The sequence below is a fragment of the Corylus avellana genome, chromosome ca3 (genome assembly GCF_901000735.1).
Source record: "Corylus avellana chromosome ca3, CavTom2PMs-1.0".
NCBI classification, from domain to species: domain Eukaryota; kingdom Viridiplantae; phylum Streptophyta; class Magnoliopsida; order Fagales; family Betulaceae; genus Corylus; species Corylus avellana.
In genome coordinates, this window is record NC_081543.1 from 38,755,580 (window position 1) to 38,774,605 (window position 19,026).

General features: G+C 37.2%; 3 protein-coding genes across 7 annotated transcripts; 2 read left to right on the plus strand and 1 right to left on the minus strand.

The window, feature by feature from the left end:
• The first annotated feature begins 703 nt into the window (after positions 1-703).
• Positions 704-3,412, plus strand: LOC132175488 (probable L-type lectin-domain containing receptor kinase S.7). Its single transcript, XM_059587451.1, has 2 exons — positions 704-2,008; positions 2,300-3,412. Exons 1-2 carry the CDS (start codon positions 799-801, stop codon positions 3,163-3,165), a joined length of 2,076 nt encoding a protein of 691 aa, XP_059443434.1. The 5' UTR covers positions 704-798; the 3' UTR covers positions 3,166-3,412.
• Positions 3,413-11,693: 8,281 nt separating this feature from the next.
• LOC132173429 (early nodulin-like protein 6) lies at positions 11,694-12,557 on the plus strand. The gene is made up of 2 exons (XM_059584933.1): positions 11,694-11,901; positions 12,178-12,557. The coding sequence occupies exons 1-2, from the start codon at positions 11,694-11,696 to the stop codon at positions 12,555-12,557; spliced, it is 588 nt and encodes a 195-aa protein (XP_059440916.1).
• A 188-nt stretch (positions 12,558-12,745) lies between these two features.
• Positions 12,746-18,842, minus strand: LOC132175770 (poly(A)-specific ribonuclease PARN). Of its 5 annotated transcripts, XM_059587820.1 has the most exons (10): positions 18,439-18,842; positions 18,059-18,189; positions 17,388-17,716; positions 15,892-16,005; positions 15,345-15,471; positions 14,993-15,263; positions 13,877-14,681; positions 13,344-13,632; positions 13,106-13,249; positions 12,746-13,033 (listed from the first exon to the last, which is right to left on the minus strand). In XM_059587820.1, exons 1-8 carry the CDS (start codon positions 18,804-18,806, stop codon positions 13,627-13,629), a joined length of 2,151 nt encoding a protein of 716 aa, XP_059443803.1. In that variant the 5' UTR covers positions 18,807-18,842; the 3' UTR covers positions 12,746-13,033; positions 13,106-13,249; positions 13,344-13,626. The 5 variants fall into 5 exon arrangements, with proteins under 5 accessions (XP_059443803.1, XP_059443801.1, XP_059443800.1 ...); XM_059587818.1 differs by having other exon boundaries at positions 12,746-13,029; positions 13,344-14,681; XM_059587817.1 differs by having other exon boundaries at positions 13,344-14,681.
• Between the last annotated feature and the right edge of the window lie 184 nt (positions 18,843-19,026).

Consider the following 19,026-nt stretch of genomic DNA (forward strand, 5'->3'; position numbering starts at 1 on the left):
TTAGCACAAAAATTTAGGCAAAACAACAAAAGGGAAGGGAGAATATTAGAAAGATGAAGATTGTTTGTTTGCTGGGTACACTCTGTAATATTATTGGTTGAGATTCAAATTAGTACTTAAGTATGGAGAATAATTTCTCCATTTCAAATCTAATTAATGTAAATATGAGGGGCAAAATTAACTCAACGAAATGGAAATGAGATAATTCAAGTGTTTGGAGTTTAATTATTGAGAAATGCTATACTTTTTAGTGTTTTTATGATCCTACGTAATATTATTTTTTAAAAAAAAAACCTTATTCCACCAATTAATTTCTCAAAATTTTTAATAGAAAAACAATATTTATGTAGGATAGAAAAGTATCTGAAAATTATTTATGGTTTATTATAGTATAGTGGTGGGGCTAATTGTGGGTTTACAAAATATCCTACAAATTCAGTAACTTCTTACTCTTAATAATTTTACCCGACAAAATCTTCACTCATGGTGAGACCCACACCATAATCCGTATTTAATCATTCAATCTGAATCTTTGACTCAGCCCTCCAACACCTAACCATCATGACCGCCACCCCTTCAAACGGTGCCGTCCCCACACATGTCTTGATAGCCGTTACAAAACCCTAATATTCAACACCCCCTTCAAACCGACCAACGCGCCCATTTTCTTCCCGTTTAAACCCCATTTTCCCACCCACTTTTCTCTCTCTGTATTCTTTCTCTAATAGTAGAATCTCTCTTTCTCTCTCTCTCTCTCTTCAAAAATCCATTTCCTTTTGGTTGTTCAATCTTGGTTCAATGCTCTTCAACTATTGCTCCACAGCCATGCCTCCAAGAAAGCTTCTTGTTTTCTTGACGACGTTCCTCGTTGCTCTCTTCACCTTTTCAGACCCTTCTTTCGCTGCAGCCAACAATGTCAGTATCGATTTCCCATATTTTACACTCCGGAACCTCACTCTCCTCGGAGACTCCTACCTCCGGAACGGCGTCGTCGGGCTCACCCGGGAGCTCGGCGTGCCGTCCTCAAGCGCCGGCACCATGATCTACAACAAACCCATCACGTTCTTCGACTCGGACTCGAATGTAACGGCTTCTTTCTCCACAAGATTCTCCTTCTCCATTACCAACATCAATCCGAGCACGTTTGGCGACGGATTAGCATTCTTTCTCTCCCCAGATAACCAGACTCTCGGCAGCCCAGGAGGGTACTTGGGCCTTGTTAATTCTTCCCAATTGACCAAGAACAAGTTTCTGGCCATCGAATTTGATACCCGGCTTGACCCGCATTTTGACGACCCGAATGAGAACCATGTCGGGTTGGACATCGAAAGCCTTATTTCGATCAAGACCGGCGATGCAATGTTGCAGGGGATTGATCTGAAGAGCGGGAATTGGATCACAGCTTGGATCGATTACGTCAACGGTAAAAGAAAGCTTCATGTTTCCTTGAGTTATTCAAGCTTTAAGCCGGAAAACCCAGTCCTGAGTGTGGATATTGATCTCTCCGATTATCTCAAGCCGGTTATGTACGTGGGTTTTTCAGCTTCGACGGAGGGGAGCACCGAGCTTCATTTGATTCAGAATTGGAGCTTTAGTACTTTCGGGTTCGTTCCGGCGAGGCCGAGATTAAGTCCTCACAATGTGTCGGACAGCTCAGTGACGGTGAAGCCAGCAATTCCTGTACCAAGCTCTGGCAGTAAACATCACAAGAGGATTGGTTTCGGTTTAGGGATAGCCGGTCTGGCCTTCTTTTTTGTGGTTCTTTTGGTTTTCGGTTACGTCTCGGTCAGGAAATGGAGGGGCATCAGAACCCAGATGAGCTTCAAAGCAGAGCTGCTTGCAGGGCCAAGAGAATTCAGTTACAAAGAGCTAAAGTCAGCCACAAAAGGATTTCATTCCAGCAGGATTATAGGTAATGGGGCGTTTGGGACAGTCTACAAAGCCCTTTTTGCCTCATCAAGATCAGGAACGATTGCTGCAGTGAAAAGATCCAAACATTCCCACGAAGGTATTTCCCAAAAGTTTAAGTAAGTAAATTGTGGAGTTAGAGCCCTCTTTGGCGGCTTTTTGGACTCTTAAAAGCACTTTTAATTTTTTTATTAAACGAATATTTTTTTCTTCAAACGGACGTTTTGAGTGTTAAACGCACTTTTAGGTGCTTCAAATGCAATCTCAAACAGGCCCTTAGGGTTCAAACTCATGATTTTCGGCTCCGATACCATGTTAAATCACCGCTTAATTCAAAAGTTTATGTTGATAGAAAATGATGAGTTTAATCATTTAATTTATATTTTAACAGGTAAGACCGAATTCCTTGCCGAATTGTCTATTATAGCTAGTTTGAGGCACAAGAATTTGATTCAGCTCCTAGGTTGGTGCGTTGCTAAGGGTGAGTTGTTGCTTGTTTATGACTTCATGCCTAATGGGAGTCTTGATAAGATGCTGTACCAAGAATCTGATCAAGCTACTTCGTTGAATTGGTCCCATAGGCTTAACATTGCGATTGGATTGGCTTCTGTTCTGACATATTTGCATCAAGAATGTGAGCAGCAAGTGATTCATAGAGACATAAAGACAGGAAATGTGTTGCTGGATGGGAGCTTTAATGCGAGGCTGGGTGATTTTGGATTGGCAAAACTCATGGATCATGACAAGAGCCCTGTCTCCACGCTTACTGCTGGAACAATGGGATACCTTGCACCTGAGTATCTTCAGTATGGGAAAGCAACTGAGAAGACTGATGTTTTCAGCTATGGGGTGGTTATTCTTGAGGTGGCTTGTGGAAGAAGGCCAATTGAGAGGGAACCGGGTAGTCTCAAAATGGTGAATTTGGTTGACTGGGTTTGGGGATTGCATTCTCAAGGAAAGATCATTGAAGCAGCTGATAAAAGATTGAATGGGGAGTTTGAGGAGGAAGAGATGAGGAAGCTGTTGCTGGTGGGATTGAGCTGCGCAAACCCGGATAATGTAGAGAGGCCTACTATGAGGAGAGTCCTACAAATCCTTAATAATGAGGTGGAGCCACTCGTGGTGCCAAGGATTAAGCCAACTCTCTCTTTCTCTTATGGCTTGCCTTGTCTTGATGACATTGTTTCAGAAAGTGAAGAAGAAGAGGAAGAAGATTCTGAGAGCTCCATCTCTCTGTCTGAGATTAGAGTCTGTTGAAGGAAGAATTCCTGTTGTCTTGTGCGAGAGCTAGCCCCATCTCTCTATATGATAGTTCGATTCTTTCATTCTTTAGCTTTATTGTAGTATTGTCATTCTGTAGTTTTTCAGCAAATACCAAATAGAGTCTGTAGGAGTTCACTGGCCTGAGTTCAAAACTATTCCATTGAACTTTGTTGTTTCTTCTGTATCTGAGATACAAGAAACTTTCTTAAATGTTTCAATTGTGAAATGGTACTCTGCTGTAACTCATCTTTGTTAGCGACCACATAAATAGAAGTTATAAAACAGTTTCCTCCAAACTGGGTTGGAGAAAATTCCTTCAAAGTTCACGATTTGATGGAATGATAACTAAACTCATAATTGTAATCTAAATTGCTCATAACTCCAACTTTGCCACCAGCGATTAGGGATAATTTGAATGAGTTATACAACTTATAACAATTTACATCAGTATAAGAACAAATTACAAAGCGTGCTTATCAGCTATATAACCCAATTAAACTCCAAATCAATCTTCTCCAATATCCATATGGAGAAACCCTTTGAACAAAGCAAAGACACCAGAAATATATGCAATCAGGACTCGCAGATCCAGCATTCAGTGTCATGCTATACAAAGCATCCTGCTGCCTCAGTATTTGGCTTGTGCAGCCACCCACCCACCTTGGATCCTTGGTCACTAGCCCCCTTGTGTGATCTAATGGAAACTTCTTATGCTCTGCTTTCGATTACAGCTAATCATATGATGATCACAACACGCTCTTGAATTCAAATAATAAGTCCCTCAGAAGATGGTGCAGGAGCCTGATACTTCAAGAGAAGTTGATTTCTCTCCAAATTGACCATTATGTTCCAAATACAAAAGAAGTAACAGTTCATTTTACAAACATTTGAAGCATGTGGGTCAGTTTAGAAGAATCTAGTAAACCAAAGTTCAAGTAGGTAAAATTTTGGTAAAGAAAATGCAGTGAAGGAAAATGGACCTGCAAATTAACCTGAATTGAACCCTCCTAATCATCCTCTTAAAAATTAAAACTTTAGCTGTATAATAAAGTATATATAATGGATATAAAGCAGATGGTATCATCATTCTTGAGGAAATATATCTTACAAACTGTACTACTTGTCACCACATAAACCAAAATGATAATACAGTACTGTCATTCTTGTGACTCGGTAGTACTTGTCACCGGTTCTAATCTACCAGGGTCTTTTCTCGTACACTTTCGTGGTGTCAGACAATATTCTTCCTAGTACCAGCCAAAAGATTTGGAGCCTAGCTTATGGACTGTACCTCACTTTGTAAAATTCTAAATTGGCCTTCCTCGAGAAAAGAAGAAACTTCATCAGTTTCTTGGTGGATCCAGAAAATCACATTTTGTAGTAAGCTGTACTGTACATGTCCTTTTTAAGGATATCTTAGTAAATGATCACCTATATATGAATGACTTCTATCTTGTCATTAAGAGATCTAAGAAGAGATAATTAGATTGAGTTAAAATAATTTATTTTAACCCAATTCCGAGAATAAAATAATGATAGTTTTGTGACATCAAATATAAGGTTCAAAATCTACCCACCATTTCAAATTTTGCAATACCAAGTGTGGAGAAAATCTTACATTGCCGTTTGATGAGGATGATCAGAAGGTGGTGGCCCGATCACTAATTAAGGATATAATTAGTGCTGCATGTGAAATGGAAGTGATGGTGACAGAAGAAGAGAAAGCACACTCCCAACAAAGACAAAGACTCTCTTTAGCCAATGGCGGGTTGTGCTCTCTCTCTTCTGTCAACATACATGATGCCTCTCATGCCTCCATCAATGCCATTGCAGGCATATATGCATGACATGCATTCTTCAATTCATCACTGAAATGGAAAACCATGAAAAATGCATGCTTTAGTATGACATCACATGCATGCATATATATGTGCAGCATTATCTATATATCTGTCTAGCTATAAACCGAGCATATATAATGCATGTATATATGTTTCCATATATATATAAAGGAATTGATTGGAACAGAGACATAAAAATTAAAGCAATTGCGTGTGGATAGAAAACTACATCATGAACAAAGTTTTCAGGACACTAATTATGGCAAGACAGACTGAAAAAAGAGAGAGAAAAAAAAAAGAAAAAAAAAAGGAGAGCTAGAGTACCTAATGGGTCTTATGATCCATCAACACCATTGAATTGAAAGTCACATCCATAAAACCATGTTTTTTCTTGAAACTGAGATCTTTTCGTTGTGCAATACATCAGGAATTTACATGATTTTCATAGGCTTATATGGATGAAACGATCATAAAGAAATTCACTAACCAAATAAAATAGTAAAGAAAAAGTAGTTAAAACCCGGAAATCTAAAGCTTCAATATACTCAAATCTTTAGCCCTAAGATAAATAACTTTCAATTTTCCTTATTAAGTTGGTTATGGGTCTAGGTCTTGTAGAAAATGGGCTGCCTTTTTTCCCCCACTTGTAGACCAAGTTGAAAAGTAATAATTAACACACTCTTAACAAACTGCATTGTCTCTAGCATCGCTTTTTCAAAAGACAGCTCTTTACGCGGAGGGATTATAACCACATCCTCACTCTTTTTCTTTTCATACTAAGATCTACACACACACACACACACATATATATATAATATGTTAAGTAATTGCTCTAACAAGAAATTGAAAAAATAAAAGTGGAAATAAGCATCAACTTGCCTTTGTATACAGCTGTTCGAAGCTTCTCCCATGAAATGATTATTCTTAGATCTCAGAATATATATATAGGCTGTGTGTGTGTGTGTGACACAGAGAGAGAGAGAGAGAGAGAGAGAGAGATGGGTTGATCAAAACAGAAAGTTTCTCTTCCATGAAAGTATAATTTGTGAAAGAAACACATCCTAGCTAATATTATCACCAAAATGTATATGATTTTAGTTGAAGAAGATGAAGCTGAGAGAGAGAGAGAGAGAGAGAGAGAGAGAGAGAAACACAGCTTGACATTATGATCAGCAAAACAGATGGCTTGTTTGAATATATATGAAATGTTTTAACAGATGATGATAACCAAAGCACACACAAATCAACAAAGACGAAGCTTGAGAGAGAGAGAGAGAGGCTGAAAACTCTTTAGCTACCACAATAAAACAGTAGGAGGTAGGGCTCCTCTTATAGAGACCCCTGGCCACCGGCTACAACCCACGATGCATGGACTTTACCGGCTACTGCGAGTAAAAGTGGTCCTCTATTTAATTTCTATATTTGTTCATAATAATTTTTCTGTTTCCCCACATTTAATTTGAGACTCTCCCCGTCGGTCTCACATTTATTTACCAATTAACCTTGTATTCTTATTTTTAAAAAATAAAATAAAATAAAATAAAAGCCTTTGATTGAAGGATATCCTTAATTATAAATTAATAATTATCAAATCATAGTTTTGTGATTATGTCTTACTTCTCAATATTTAGGTTGAACCCTAATTAACATGGTTTTGAGGTCAGATTATCACCCTTAATATATAAGAAAATGATAAAGGTACAACTTAAACTCAACTTTGGTTTAACTTTTTTTTTTTTAAGTTAAAATAAAAAAATTAAAAAAAAAAAAAAAAACTGCATGTGAAAGAGAGAGAGCCTTAAACTAGAGAGAGAAATTTGGTCTAGAAGTTGGACCAAAGTTGAGATTAAGTTGTAACTGTATCAGACATCTAATATATATATATATATATATATATATATATGTATATATATATATGTATATATATGAGGTTTGATACAGACACAACACAAACTCAACTCATGGCCAACTTCTTTCCTACGTGTAAAAAAAAATTGAATTTTAAATCAAACAAATTGTCTTTTTTCTCAAATTTTCAGAATTCCAAAATTCTCTCTCATATATATATATTTTTTAGATGACACGTAGGAGAGAAGTTGGCCATAAGTTGAATTTGTGTTGTGACGTTAACATTTTCCTATATATATATATATATATTTGGGAGGGTCACCGTCTATAGCAGGTAAATCCAACCAGGAAAAAAAAAAACAAAGAGTGTTGATTTGCAGTGCGACCAGAGCTGTTTCACGCGTGCCATGGGGGGCATGGATGTGGACGTGTGATTTAGGGTCTTATGAGGCTACCCTGCGATTGTGACATCTGGAGGACATGCAGGCCCGCTATAATCGTTTGCTCACAAAATAATATATATATATATTGTTGAAAAATTTAATTCTCATTAATTACATTTATTACGTTTACACCCAATAATTTTATATATTCCTCTCATATATATTTCACTCTCATATTATTTGGGTAGTTGAATTATTTTTTTAATTTATTTTTTTAATAAAGGCTGATTCAGGAGTCGATAAGATTGCCACATCAGTCAAGTGATATAAGATGAATATGTAATATAATAACATTACTCAAAAATATGAAGTATTACGTCACCGTCTACGCAACACTCAAATTCTGTAAGAATAAGAATTTTTAAGCATTTTCCTAAAACTTTTGGATGTTTGGTTGGAGAAGAACAATTAATGTGGTTGTGGCACAGAGCTAGCCAAATTTTTAAAAATTATATTTTTATTACATCATTATTTTATCTTGTTGATGTAGCAGTGTAAATACTATCACGTGCGTTAACAAAATAAAAAATAAAAAGTATGGTTTATAGCATTACTTTTTACGCTATTTACGAAGTTTTATATGAATTGTACGTGAGAGTGCAAACATCTAGATCTATTCTATCAACTCATCTTTAGCGTGGCATTTAGTTTTTCAAAAGCGCCGGTGGATATTCATAATTAATCAAAGATATAATAGAATTCCAATGCTCTCTTTATGGGGAGCCAAGAATTTGGTTGCCCAAGCCCTTTTTCTAAAGGGCGGCAAGTGCATTTAGTGTGAGTGGGATTTTTGGTTCATTTTTAGGCCAATTTCAAATAAGAACTCATTGAATGCAAGAAAAAAGATAAAAAGTGAGGCACGCTGGAATTTTGGAAGATCACATAAATCATTTTGATCAACAGATTCGATTCGAAAATGTATGGAGTATTACAATTTTTATTATAATTTCGTTTTATGTATGAACTTTATAAGTAGTTCCCGTGGTTATCACATTGTGACACATGATTGAAATAATTTAGCAATAAAATTTGATAGGTAAATTTAGTTTTTTAGTAGTTGACGTGAAAAGTACCATATGAATTGGAGAGCCCATTTTATCCAGATGTGGTGTAAGCCCTCATATTTACAGCATCCAATAATAGCTTGACACATCAACTTGAAATACAAGTTAGAATATACACTAAAACAACGAGTAATGCTATAAGTCTTCTTAGAGTCCTTCAACAGTCATCCCAAATGTGATGTGGCTTTTAAAATCACCAATAGATCAAAAATCAATAAATCACATCTAAAATTTAACGGTAATTTTAAAAACTACATCACATTTGGGATGACTTTAGGAAGACTTTAAAAAGACTTATAACATTACTTCTAAAACAACTTATCAACAATCCATCATTTGTAATCAACAAAAGTTGTGTTGCTCTTCTTCTTCTTTAGAAACCACCGGATCCACCCACACCAGCCTCCCCAGTCAAATGCCGCTGTTGAAATCAGTCAAAGCTACTGCACTACCTCCTCCCCTGCATAAAGCCCTCGATTGTGAATTTGTGATCTGTCTCTCACTCTCTCTCGGCTTCTCTTAAGACCCGTTTGTCAACAAAATCAGTTTCAAATGTCGATGTTGTCTTGAGAGGAAATCTGTGATCGGGTGTTTTCGACGTAAACTACGTTGGTGTAAAGGACCTAGTTTATACCAAGTTCTGATTGAAGTTATTTTCTACGAAGTGCCATGCTAGTTTATAAAGAAGTTATAAATAAAAATCATAGTACATGTAACGACACAATTTCTGTAAGTGTCCTCGACTTTCAACATGAGAAACATCACACTTGATTTATAGTGCTATTATGCTATATAAAGTAGCCTAGCAAAAGAAAAAGAACAGTAAAAACTACAATAACCAAGTTGAGATATGCCTCCATCATCTCGCTGGTCCGGCTCAATTGGTAGGCCAAGGCTTCCAAATGGAAGAAGAAGGAAAAACAAACACAAAAAAGACATCAAAATACTTGCTTTATAAAATGGTTGTCTTCTTTATATCAAGCCAATGTGGGATAACTTTTCCTCCATGCACTTCATTAAAGGAATAGGATCCTCTTCGGTTCATAATGGACTAGAGAACATTCAGTTCATGACTAGGATTTCTTTTTAGAAATCCTCCAGCCACAAATAGGACATTTGTCACACTACAAAAATAAAATAAAATAAAATAAAATTTTAGATTAAAAAAATAATTAATAAATTAATAAAAAAAATAAGGGGTGACTGGCCACCCCATCTTGGCCATAGGGGGTGGCCGGACTACCCCATTTTAGTTGGGGGTGGCTTGAGAGCCACCCCGATGGCCGGCCAGGGGTGGCCAGACCACCCCATGGCACTTGGGGGTGGTTCGGCCACCCCCAAGGGCCAAAAGATTTTTTTTTTTAGATCTGCCACCCCAAGGCCATGGGGTGGGAACCTAACTTGGATGATCCACCCCCTTAATTTTTTATAATTTTGTTTTATGATTTATATATATATATATATATATATATATGGGACAGATGTCCTATTTATGGCATCAGGATCTCTTTAAAGAGATCCTGACCATTAACTGGATATTCTCCAGTCCAAAATGAACTGAAGAGGATTTTGTTCTTGGGTTTTCCTCCATAACTTTATATTAACTTTAATACAGGAAAATCTTATCTACCAATCAATGAACTTAATTTTTTGAAGATAGAAAAAATAAGTTTCATAATTATTTAAAATATCATAAATAAATTGTTTATTTAATAAATCATAACAAGCAATGTGTAACTTGGCAGGCTGCTCAATAGGCAGCAAGAGGAATATAAATTGATTTTGAATTCTTTGTTTAATTGGAAACCCAACCATGTATGCCATAATATAAATGTAGTAGCCCATCTGCTAGCTTTTAAAAATGTCATAAATCAAATATGGATGGATGAAATACCTAATTGTATTTGTGATATTGTTCAAACAGAGCAAATTGCTTTGGCTGATTTTGATATAAGAGAAGTGAACTATTATCCTAAAAACAAAAAAAAATTAAAGGGCAGCAAGAGAGTATGCCATATGCAATGACAGTTACCAAATATAGAACACTTTCAGGCTCCTCTGTGATTCACGTGGTTACCTTAATATTTCCTCACTCAAATTGATGTCACTCTGGAAAGTATCACAACTGTACATACTTGCAATCAACTTACCAATCTCAATTCCCAAACATGCACGCGCAATCCACCTTTTTTTTTTATATATATATATATAATTGATGTATGATATTGTTACGTTAATCGTAGTTAAATTTAATATTTTGTGATCGACTTAATAAGTAACATGTGAATTATTATGTCAGTTTGTAATAAATTTATAATAAAAGTTATAATACTCGTAACAGTACTCAACTTTATTTTACTTGTCATCGAAATGAATAATGCTATACTTACTCTCATTTCTTTACATAATTTGTTCACACCTATAGGTACACGTGGCTTTTAAAATCACGATTGGATATGAGATAAATCTTTATTGAATTTTGATCCAATGATAGTTTTAATACAGGTGTAAAAAAATAGTGTAAAGAAATGAGAATAAGTGTAGCATTCCTCTACTCTCTTTATTACTAGTAATATATCTACATTGTGAGTGTGAAGAAATGCTATAGTCTAATCTTGAGATTTGTTAAAAAAATCTAACTTATCAATTTCTCTTAATTATTTTACCAATTATATATTGTCACTTAATCTGTAAATTAATGACTTTATAGGAAAGTTGCATTAATTTTCCCTACATTTTTTTAGTGAATTAAGACAATTAATCAATTCCTTTCCAAAACTAATGTTTCTTGAACCATCACGCCAGTTGTAGTGGTAGTGGTCTCCACCTTCTTGGTCTTGGATGTGGAAAGAGTCAAACACCATTAATTTCACACCGGCCCCATTGATTTATCATATTTCCATTTAACCCATGTAACGTCTCTGCTACAAATTCATGCATGCACAGCCACAGGACCACAAGAGGCAAGCGAAAGAAACCCGGTAGATATATATTAATATAATTCTTCTTTCAACTTTCCTCAGTCAAACTGACTGATCACGTCACAAGATCGGAAAGATCATGGCCGTCCATTTAGTTGATCATAAAATGTTGGGACTGGGGACCACCACGTACATGCACGTGGCCCCCTCCCCCGTACGAGGTGGTGGTCGATCTACCACTACTAGTACCAGGTTTAACTTCCCCACCACCCCCACTTCTCGCCCACGCGAGCAATAAGTAACTAACTTAACTGCCACGCCACTTCCCTCCCTTTTTATTACTTCCACTTCGCCGAGACGGCTGTGTCATTAGCATTATTGGAGCTGTGCTACGATCAATTAATAATGGCTTCTCCTTCCGTTACAAAGCTCTTCAACTATGGAATATTGCTTTCGACAGTTTTAATTATCACTTTGGTTGCTGTGTCTGTGTCTTCGTTTCAGTTCCAGGTCGGCGGCGACAGAGGTTGGATCAATCCCGCCGTAAATGAGACGGCGGAGGATTACAACAAGTGGGCTGAAAAAAATAGGTTCCATGTTGGAGATGTTCTTTGTAAGTTCATAGAATTTCTCATATTTCAGCTAAAGTTCATCTAATCCAATTCATTAATTAAATTGACATATATATATACACAAAATGTTGTATTGTTAATGTGATTCTCACGTGCATTATAAAAAATATACATGAAAATTACATGCATTTTGAAGACACGTCAGTTTAATAGACTAATTTAAAAGAGAACTTTGTTTATTTCTCTTAGAATATTCTTTACCTAGAGCAATCTACACAAACTTGTTTTTTATTATTTTTTTCTTTTCTGTCTTCTAGATTTCGAGTACCAGAATGACTCGGTGCTGGTAGTGAACTACACAGATTACAGAGATTGTATTGTGTCCAATCCAATCTCAAAATTTGAAGATGGAAATACAGTTTTACGTATAGACCGATACGGGTTTTTCTACTTCATCAGTGGGCAGCCCGGTCACTGCGACGCCGGTCAGAAACTGGTTATCCGTGTGATGGTGCAGTCAGCTGAAGTTCAGACCCCAGCATCTTCACCTAAAGAAAATGGTGATTCAGGCGATGATGGTTGGGATTCTTTCAACTGGGGGCCGCCTTCAATGAATTCTACCATCAAGCTGTCTGTTGCTTCATACTTTTTAACCATTCTGGGGGGCGTGCTGGTTATTTTCTATGTTTTCATGTAGGATAGGATAGATGATCCTATATTATGGTATTTCTAGGAGATTAATCGTTGTCATTTTCATGGTTGTTTTCATCCGGTTTAGTGGTGTTGTAGTTGACTGATGATTGCCTTATAGAGCATGATATATTATATATGCCTTGTTTGGAAGTAGATTTGTTCTTGCATGTCTTTATTTTCAGTACAAATTCATATGCAAATTTAGGATTAAGTTATATGAAAAAATTCAAAGTTTCACATGATGCTGTGGCTACAATTTGGACAGTCGGTGCTGCAATGGAACTATCAATCTAAATGGCACTTAAAAATGTGGCAAAATCGGCGCCTCTAGATGTAAACAGTAGTGAAACTGTCCACACCTACCTCCTCCTAGAAGGCTGGGAAAGTATTCAGAGGTGCGAGCTTCTCCAGATTCTTCTTTGGATGCATTCCCTTGACAGAAGAAAGGTCCCCTCCCCTTGGTCCTCTCCTCCCATCTTACTTACAAAAAAAAAAATGCAGTTAAAAATAACAAAAAATATAAGCTAGTTTCTGATTCACAGTATCACTTACCACTACTCAAGATACCTTTCCATCTAAATGGTGGTTTCATTGTTTCAATCAAACTGTGAACCATTTAGTCGATGTAGCTGAGTCTCTGCTTGCAAACCCTTAATGCTGCTCAGTTGCTTGTATATAGGGCTTTAAAGCCAAGTCCTGGCTTAGAAGCATTGCCTATTAGTAATCGATGAGATGTTGTATTTTGATGATAAAATGAAATAACCAACGAGCTATTAAATTGTGAACTTACATCACAAAGTTGCATGACTCAAAATATTCTCCCAGTTATGATAGCAAGCCCCTCCCCGGCCGGAGAGCCTCCAGGACAAGGAGGCTGCGGTCAACCATCCACTCTCGAGATTCAGATTGATCAATCGAACTCCACATCCTACCAGTTCGCTAAGCAGACTCACTTTACCAAAGGGCAACAAAGGCTGGAACAATTCCCGCTGAAAACAAGGACCTACTTCTCATCCTAGGAGTTAGCAGGTATCTCGCTAGATATGCTCTTTAGGCACTTGAACACACATGGATCACATCTAGACAAATAGAAGCAGGGCAGCGAGCAATGACACGAAATGTGCACCACGGTGGGAAAAAAATGAAAAGGCAGTGTCGATGCAAATTCATAAATTCATTTCCTTTGCTTTTGCTGTTTGTTACATTTCTAATGCTAACATTTGTATCACTAAGATACATTGCTTACAGGGAAAAAAGGTATAGATAAATTGAACTAAAAGATTCAGCCTCTTATGCCAAGAATTACAAGTTATTAGTACTAACCTGATTGGCTTCAGCTGTAGATAAAGAATCTATGATCTCACAATGGCCGGATAATATATCTTTTTCCACATTGTGCTCAGAATTTTCAGCAGATTTAGGAACATTACGTATTGCATTGTCTTCTCTAAAACTTCCATTTTCTTGGCTCTCCACTGCTAGCTTGGGTTCTATCACTTGAGTCTTCCATTTAATACCAACCGCCTCTGCCTGATCGGCAAACAAGACTTCAGAAATGGGTGAGCTGCAAATATCTTTATAAATTTCATAACTAGCAGCACGAGTGTTTCCACCTTCCAAAAGTTTTGCAAGAGGATGCAAAACTGAGATAGGACCATCACTTCTCTCTAAAGTTTCCTTTAGAACCAGAAAGTCAGAGACAAACCCTGCCTTGCTGAATTGAACAAACACTGCAGATTCATCTAAGTGGTAGACAGAAGTTACAGAGGTTGGGCTGAAGACTTTAGAGATGCATTGTCTTATCTCCTGTGCCTTGAGTTTGGATGGGAATCCCCAGATTAAAATAATGTTCTCAAAAAGAATCTTTGAGTATTGCTTTTTGGGATACTTAGTTCCCAAAGGCTCTTCAATCTTTCCAGTACTTAAATCAATAATGTCTCCATTAGTCCAACTGAGATATAAATGGTTAATTTGCTTATAGAGCTTTTCATTATGGGCTAAATTTTCAGACGGCAAATGCAGTTTAAAATCAATGCCTAGATGACTGCAAGCCTGGGCAAAGATACATCCCGTCATAAAAGCATCATACCCAGCTTCATGCTTGGCTCCAGAGTTCCAGTTGGAGGTCCTGCAAATATGTTCACTACAGGTATCAACTCCTCAGCTTGGACAAGAAAGACAAGTAGCAGGCACAGGACTTCATTATTTGACAAATTATGCCAAGATGAAACGGAAAACATTTTTCACTCTACCGTTTTTAAGTCTTGAAGAAAAAACTGGTGATTGACACACATGGAAGCTGCATGTGCCAACTATATACGTCTCAATAAGCAGATAGTAGCATATACCATGTTTATGTAATATTATTGTAACTTGTGGCAATCAAATAGAATAAAGCACGACCAAGATATACTTTTAAGGGCAAAATGGAAAGTGAACCTTATATCATCCACTTGAACCTCCACTTGCACAGGTTGGAGAAAAGCCAGCCCCTTGCTTTCAGAACCAAAAGCAATTTGTGAACACAAGCGAGCAAATGCTGACGATAGAGATGTGCTGGACTTATTCATCCGTTGTTGGAGTACATAATTGGCATTCAAGAGTAATTTGGTGTCAACGATGTGAGGAAAGTACTTGTTAATGGAGGAGACAAATTCTTCTCCAGTCAAAGGAAGAGGACCTAAGAATTTGCTGTATACATGTGCAATATCTGTGTAATGGAAAGAAACCATCTTAGTAATACTAAATAATAGTAATAACCTCTTCATGAAACTTTGAATGAGAGTTGTACCCAGAAAGCAATTGTGACCAACAATCAACTTCTGCTCTGAGGAAAGGAGGTCAATAACTTGGCGAAACCCAATTGCAGATTGGATTTTCATCTCCGCTCCTCGGCGATGCTCATCTTTCACCTCTTTCTGCAAAAGATTAGGATACAGAAAATTATAATTTCCTGCGAGGTGTATAAGATTACATGAAAATAGATTTAATATTTCTTTTTCTCTCCATACCCACTTTCAGCACCATCAGGACCATACAAGAGATGCCAAAAATCTATGCCCTGATACTTCATATTTCAAATATATTTTTAAGAAAATTCTCAGTTCAAAATTTGAAAATCTTAGTTCAAATTTCGAAAATCTTAGCCAGCCCAAACTTGAAAAGGCTAAGACCTCCTTGAAGGGAAAAATGAATTAAGATTACAGTTTTAGTAATTGAAAACAATTTAACCAAGTCAACATATTAATTAGTCTTTCATATCAGAAGAACATTTGGAAATTTTACTTTCACATGTATGTGTACATCACTAGATTTTTCCCAAGGACATATTATCTTACCATAAGCAAGTCTATGTCATCCTTGGATTCTGTATACACTACTAGTTGTTGTGAGCAGAAATTCTCACCAGTCACATGAACATAAGTAAGATCTTCGAAATGCTTGTTAATGACCTGCAAATTTTCAATTTCACATTCAGCAAGATAAGGCCTTGTGCAAAAGCATTCTATTCTTTTACAATTTTTCTTCTTCTAATAAGTTAAGTCATTGACTTAAAAAGAAATAAAGGTTGCAACCCCAGTATATAGGAAGTATACAATAGAAACATGCAAAAAGAAAAGCTAGCATCTAAAATACAAAGGATTCAAAAATTCCCATGACAAAGAAAATAGATGAGTGTTAGTTGTAAATTGCAAACCAAACTTACATTTAGAGAATAAAAAAGGGGTTACAGTTTTCGAAAGTCAGGCTCTTGATAAGTTAAAACGCAGTAGCAGATCTTATCAGGCTATAACTATATAGAATCAATATGCATGCAAATCCTAGTAGATTACCAGTTAACACTGCATAAGACAAGAAGTATACAATAGAAACATGCAAAAAGAAAAGCTAGCATCTAAAATACAAAGGATTCAAAAATTCCCATGACAAAGAAAATAGATGAGTGTTAGTTGTAAATTGCAAACCAAACTTACATTTAGAGAATAAAAAAGGGGTTACAGTTTTCGAAAGTCAGGCTCTTGATAAGTTAAAACGCAGTAGCAGATCTTATCAGGCTATAACTATATAGAATCAATATGCATGCAAATCCTAGTAGATTACCAGTTAACACTGCATAAGACAAAAAGATGTATTACCCAGACTCATAGCAAAGTATTCTGTGCATAATGCACTAAGCATAATCTATCATGAAATGGCAAAACATAAGTACCAACTTTCAGTCCCGCTGAGCCATCAATCATCCAAAATGCTCACTATCTTGCATACTAAATAAAGTTTGAATTGAAATTGAGTTAAGAATTTTAATGTCTTATACATTGGTTATTAGTATTTTAAACTGGCTTAGACAGAGCAGACTGCGATATGTAGAAACAAGTTTGTGTTTCTTGAACTGTTTTCTGGAGACTGGAGTAGACAAAACATTTTAGACTTATAAATCACATCTACATTTTTTTTTCTGCGTACTTTACTTATCAAAAAAAAAAAAATCTTCAGCTAAGGATATAAAAAAGGAAAAACAAGAAACATTTGAGATAGTATACCATGTCAGACACATGTAATTTTCTATTTATGTCATGCCTCATAGTAAGCCCTTGACCAACTAAATACAGTTCAGACTTCCTAATGCACAAGACACACGTGCGAGCGCGCACAACCCTTGGGCTATGCTTGGGAGAAGCCTAGAACTAGGTTAACCTGACTGATTTAAGTGTTACTTTGTTTTTCAGGGAATATACAGCTCTACCGAAGTCCACCTCTTCATCAAAACATGATGCTAGAAACCAAAAATTCAAAATCAGGCAACTCCAAGCTAATTGAGATTATAATACCTTACCCATTGAATTAACTTAAACTGATGAGAAGTAAACCCAGTCAGACTAATAGCTGGCCGCATCTTAAAGAAAATGGTTTGAAATTGTTGCTTTGAGTCATTTGAGTTCCACTGAAGTTGGAACCCTCCAATTCTATCCCGTAATAACCCATCGCGCCATTCGCTGAATCTGTTCTTGATTCGTTCAGTGAACAAAATGTCAGCCATGCGGTCCAATCGTACATCTCTAACTTCTTTCAGGTTGCACCGTGTATCTGATAATGTATCCTCGTATGCCCCATTCAAACGTCTTAGAGCTTCATGTTCTTGTTGTCTGGATAAATAAGATATTCCTGAGAATATCCAAGATTAAGTTCTCAAACCGAAAGCATATAAAAAGCATGATGAAATAACAAGGTAGAACTACATGTCTCGTCGGTATGACATAATTAAAAAGAACAGAGCTTATCAACCTGCCCCAACCCCCCCCCTATCTCCGCAGTTTTCCCATCTTATATCTTGATCAACAATATTATAACTGGAATTGCTTTTTTGGTTTTTACATTCAAACCTAAAATTCTTTACATGACAAAATTAATGAGTTAAGCAACAAAGCACGTGCACCAATTACAAAGAGTAATTACAGTTATAGCTTAAGGTCCAAAAGCAAATACAAAAAGGCAAGACAAAACTACCTTCATATATGCATGCGTTGAAATCAAACTGGTATCTAGCTAAGAAGTCAATTGACGTGGTCTGGCAGAGAAACTCGTAAGAGGGGCCATCGACCGGCAGCTCTTGACGCGGAAACACATAGAAATTGTGCCTGTCAAAGCACATTAGCAATGTCTGTCAATTTCATCAACTATTATTTCTGGACTAGCACGATTGATGCTAAAAACAAACTAAAATGAGCTTGCCATTTCCCAAACCAATGGCCTAAATTCTGTGCAACCTAATAGAAATCATTATATCTTGCTCGGTTCCTACACTCCCTTAATCCATCGAACCTAAAATTTTCTTTTATTTTCCGAGCAACCAAACAGAGCACATTTGAGCTGGGCGCGGAACTTACGGGTGAGCTACGAAGGAGTGGGTGGAAGGGTCCCAGCGGAAGGGGCAGACGCCGAACTGCAGGACGGCGAACTTCTCGGCGGAGTCCTTGACCTTGAGGTAGCGAACGTCGGAGCGGTCGAACTCCAGGGACTCGCGCCAGGGCGCGCTGGTGACGCCGCTCATTTCCAGGTCGATGGCCACGAAGTCCGCCGCCCGCAAGTGCTGCCGCAGCTCGGCCAGCGCCGGCTCGAAGTTCGACTTCGTCACGTGCTTCAGAGGAAACGCGGCGCCGGAGGGTTTAGGTGACGAGGTTGAGAATGGACGGGCTAGGGCACGTGAGAGCGCACGTGAGAGTGCCCTCCTGGTGGCACGGTGGTGCGCGTTCATTGCGGGCTAAAGAGCGAGCATAGTTTTCTACTGGTGCTGAACGGGGTTTTAGAGAGCAGGAAGATGGGACTCTGGGGACTAATATCTACCACAAACGTCGTCGTTTCATGACATGTAACGTCGTCATTGTTATTTTTTTTCTTTTTTTGGACATAATTAAAATTTCAAATTATTTCAATTATTTATTTAATGGAGAAATGAGCATTTACTTGGTCTCAAA